The sequence below is a fragment of the Palaemon carinicauda genome, chromosome 18 (assembly GCF_036898095.1).
Source record: "Palaemon carinicauda isolate YSFRI2023 chromosome 18, ASM3689809v2, whole genome shotgun sequence".
Taxonomy (NCBI): domain Eukaryota; kingdom Metazoa; phylum Arthropoda; class Malacostraca; order Decapoda; family Palaemonidae; genus Palaemon; species Palaemon carinicauda.
The window spans coordinates 20,408,033-20,411,860 of NC_090742.1; the positions used below are offsets into that span (position 1 = coordinate 20,408,033).

The 3,828-nt window shown below is 33.9% G+C and overlaps 1 protein-coding gene across 1 annotated transcript in view; it reads left to right on the top strand.

Annotated features, from left to right (window-relative positions):
- Positions 1–3,159: 3,159 nt before the first annotated feature.
- Positions 3,160–3,828, top strand: part of LOC137657210 (zinc finger and BTB domain-containing protein 47-like) — a 1,428-nt gene continuing 759 nt past the window's right edge. Inside the window, exon 1 of the mRNA XM_068391554.1 lies at positions 3,160–3,378. Within this exon, the coding sequence (XP_068247655.1) occupies positions 3,160–3,378 (219 nt within the window). The remainder of the gene's footprint in view (positions 3,379–3,828) is intronic.

Here is a 3,828-nt window from a genome sequence, read left to right on the forward strand (position 1 = left end):
TCCAGTGGCATTTCTGGAATGATCGCCTGCAATTCCAGTAACGAGTCGACTTTTAAAATTTTGGGTTCAAAACAGGTGTTGGGGTGTAGGGGGGAGCAGGCTGGGGCTGGAAGGGATGGGGGGTGTATGTGGTGGTTGGAATGGTCTAGGAATGGCGAGTTATGAGATGCTTTATTGGAATTATGTCAGGAATGGGGTTCGAGATGCAATTTTAAGAGGCGGCGCTAAGCTGGATTGAGGGCGCTTTTCTGAAAGCGCTTCCGGAATGGGACCAAAAACGTGTTTCAGGAATGGGATTAGAAATTTCGTCTACAGAATGCTACTTATAACCTTAGAGTCGAAAGTATGTTTAAATGGATTACATATTCTCAGGACTTTAAATGTCGTCATAGGTAACGCTGGACTGCTGTTGGAATTATTTGCACTTTTGATTTACGGTTGATTCACAATATCAGTCCAGTCATCCTCCAGTCTCGGTTCGTTCTAGGTACTGGGGTGTTCACACACTCGGTCTGAGCAATGCCTTAGTAAAATTATAAATATAAAAAAAACATAAATGTATAGGAATATTGTTCAGTGATACTAGGAAATGTATTTACGCAGTGAACATTAGCCTGATATTTTAGATGTTGACTTTTTTTCTATCATGACCAGAAGAAGACTAAATCCATTTAAAATCATGTAACAATATTTGACTGGACCATGACCGGAGAGAGACCGGACCGATAGTGTAAATCAGCCATTAGAGAAAGACTAAATGTTCGCTGAATTGCCCAGGGTCTCAGCGTTTGGGGCTCTCTCTTGGGTGCGGCTCCAAATACATTTGAAATATCAAATTCAATTAGGAGAAAGTGTAGCAAAATTCTGCGAGTGGATATTGCGAATGGGCAACGCTGAAATACTGGACCATATATTAATACATCTAGAGCAATATCTTAGTAACTTGAATTTCTAAAGGCATAAATAAAGCTTACAGGTAAAATTGAAAAATTATTAGCAGCAGAGACTGAATTTGAATTAAAAAATATCCAGTTTTATCTCACCGTTTATAAAATGTAACAGCAAATACGTAACATGACATATTTTTTACTATATATATATATATATATATATATATATATATATATATATATATACATATATACACACACATAAATATATATATATATATATATATATATATACATACATATATATATATATATATATATATATATATATATATATATATATATATAATATTTATCGCTTCTCAGTGAACAACTACCAAGAATACTAAAAAGAATATATTACACTTAATGCTCTTTGACAACCATCCAAGATAAAAAAAAAATAGCTCACAAATATTCCTTTAGTATTTGAGAAATCAAAATAAAATGTAAGAATTACATATCTCATATGTTCTATTGATGACTGAGTTATCTGAAGTCTGTGCCAATCTTAACAGTTTAGTCAAAGGTCAAAATCGTATGGTTTAAAATCAGCAAACAATCTCCACCATTTACCCAACTCTCTCTCTCTCTCTCTCTCTCTCTCTCTCTCTCTCTCTCTCTCTCAATCCACCGTAAAAGCACTGGTCATAAAGTGTCATTAGACTATAGAATTTCACAGTACGTCAACAAAAATAAGTGAATCAAAAATGGAATTTCACTCTTTTTATAGTTCATTATCTTGAAATAACGATAAGTAAATTTTTGCGTAACAAATAAATATCTGAGACAAGCAATGCAATTTACATCAATAAAACAGCTTTCCAATAACAGTCAGACATAACATTAATAAAAAAAAAAATATATGGTCCTACCCAAATGAAAAGTATGTAACTTCTACAGATTAAAAATTTAAATTTCCATAAAACCATTCCTATTTTTTTTCATTACTTTTATCAAAATGATAATGAATGAAAATTTCAATGATTATACAGTACTAGCGTTGGCGACCCGCCAAAGATGACGGCTAAATATTTAGATATACATACACGCATCACGATCTCGTCAGGGTATGATTACTCATTCTCACCCATACCCGAGGAACGGGTAGGAGCTCTGCGTGATCGGAATATATATATATATATATATATATATATATATATATATATATATATATATATATATATATATATATATATATATATATAATATATGTATGTGTGCGTGTTCGTTGGTGTTGAACAGCCTGATATAAGTCTCTTTATATATATATATATATATATATATATATATATATATATATATATATATATATATATATATATATATATATATATATATATATATATATATATAAGAAAGACCTGTTTTAATGTTGTCACTTCTTAAAATATTTAATTTCAATTGTTCATTAATTTTCTTGTAGCTTATCTATTTCCTTTCCTCACTGGGTTATTTTTTCCGTTGGAGCCCTTAAGCTTATGGCATCTTGTTTTTTAAACTAAAGTATAGCTTAGCTAATCATCATCATCATCATCATCATCATCATCTCTATCTAGAGCTTTCAATTTAATACTTCTCCATTCATCATCTACTTCGTGCTTCATAGTCCTCAGCCAGACACTTGTTCTTTATTACATAGGAGATATACAGTAGATAAAAATAAATAAATAAATCAATAAATAAATAAATATATATATATATATATATATATATATATATATATATATATTACTGATTCATATAAATATATGTGATTCAATCCTGAAAAACTAATATATTCATAAAATAAGGTTTGCCCGAGAATATTTAAATCAAATCAGACACAGTGAAACTTTCCGTCGAGATGATCTGCCAATACCACCTCATAATTTGAGAAGAACTTCATTATAACATCGCCGAGCATTTTCGTTGCAAAGGCCGTAACAAACAGCATGACAAGTGGACAGACAGGCCCACCCAAAATCTAGCTCGCTATGGACCGGCCACGGACAAGTCTCGACGCGGCAAGCCCCCCTGAAGACCCACTCCCAAATTTGAAGTTGCAACTTCATCATTATTCTTTACACCTTTTCGTGATACAATTCGCTTCCTGAAGGAGGAGGAGAGGAGGAGGAGAGGAGGAGGAGGGGAGAGGACGAGGAGGATGAGGAGGAGGAGGAGGAGGAGGAGGATGAAGTAGTGTAGGAAGAGGAGGAGGCAGTGAAAGAGGAGACGAGAGGAAGAATTAATGGAAAAAGAAGAGGAGGAAGAAGAGGAGGAAGAAGAGGGGAGAAGACGAGAGGAGGGTGGGAGGAGTGGAGGAAAAGTAGGAGGAGGAGGGGACAGAGGAAAGGAGAGAAGGAGAGGAGGAGAGGGTAGTGGAGAAAGAGACGAGAGTAAGAAGAGAGGAGAAGAGGAGGTATTGGAAAAAGACGAGGAGGAGGAGGAGGAAGAAGAGGGGGAGGAGGTAGAGGAGGAGTCCATTTCGTCACTGAAAAAAAAGTAAATCGCCCTACAAAAGCACTCATTAGATCTAAATTGGTTGATAATGAAGTGTTAAGCGAGATTAAGGTCCATAATTTCCACCAATCATTCCTTTACTCTTTTCAAAGAATAAAAAAGAACAAAAAGAAAGGTAATCCAACCGAGTCGGAGTAGCATGACGCTGATATGAGCCAAAGTCTCAGTTATCATAATTATCTCTACCAAAACAATAGGGAAAAACCGATTGGAGGATAAGCTCCTTCATTAATTTATTTCACAAGATTTTCTTAATGTTTTCATAACAGAGTAGCAACCATAATGATAATCATTATTATGAAAATTACAATTTAAGATCTGTTAAAACTGAAAGAGAATAATTATTGAAATTGCAATAATAATAATAACGGCAACAACAACAACAACAACAATAATA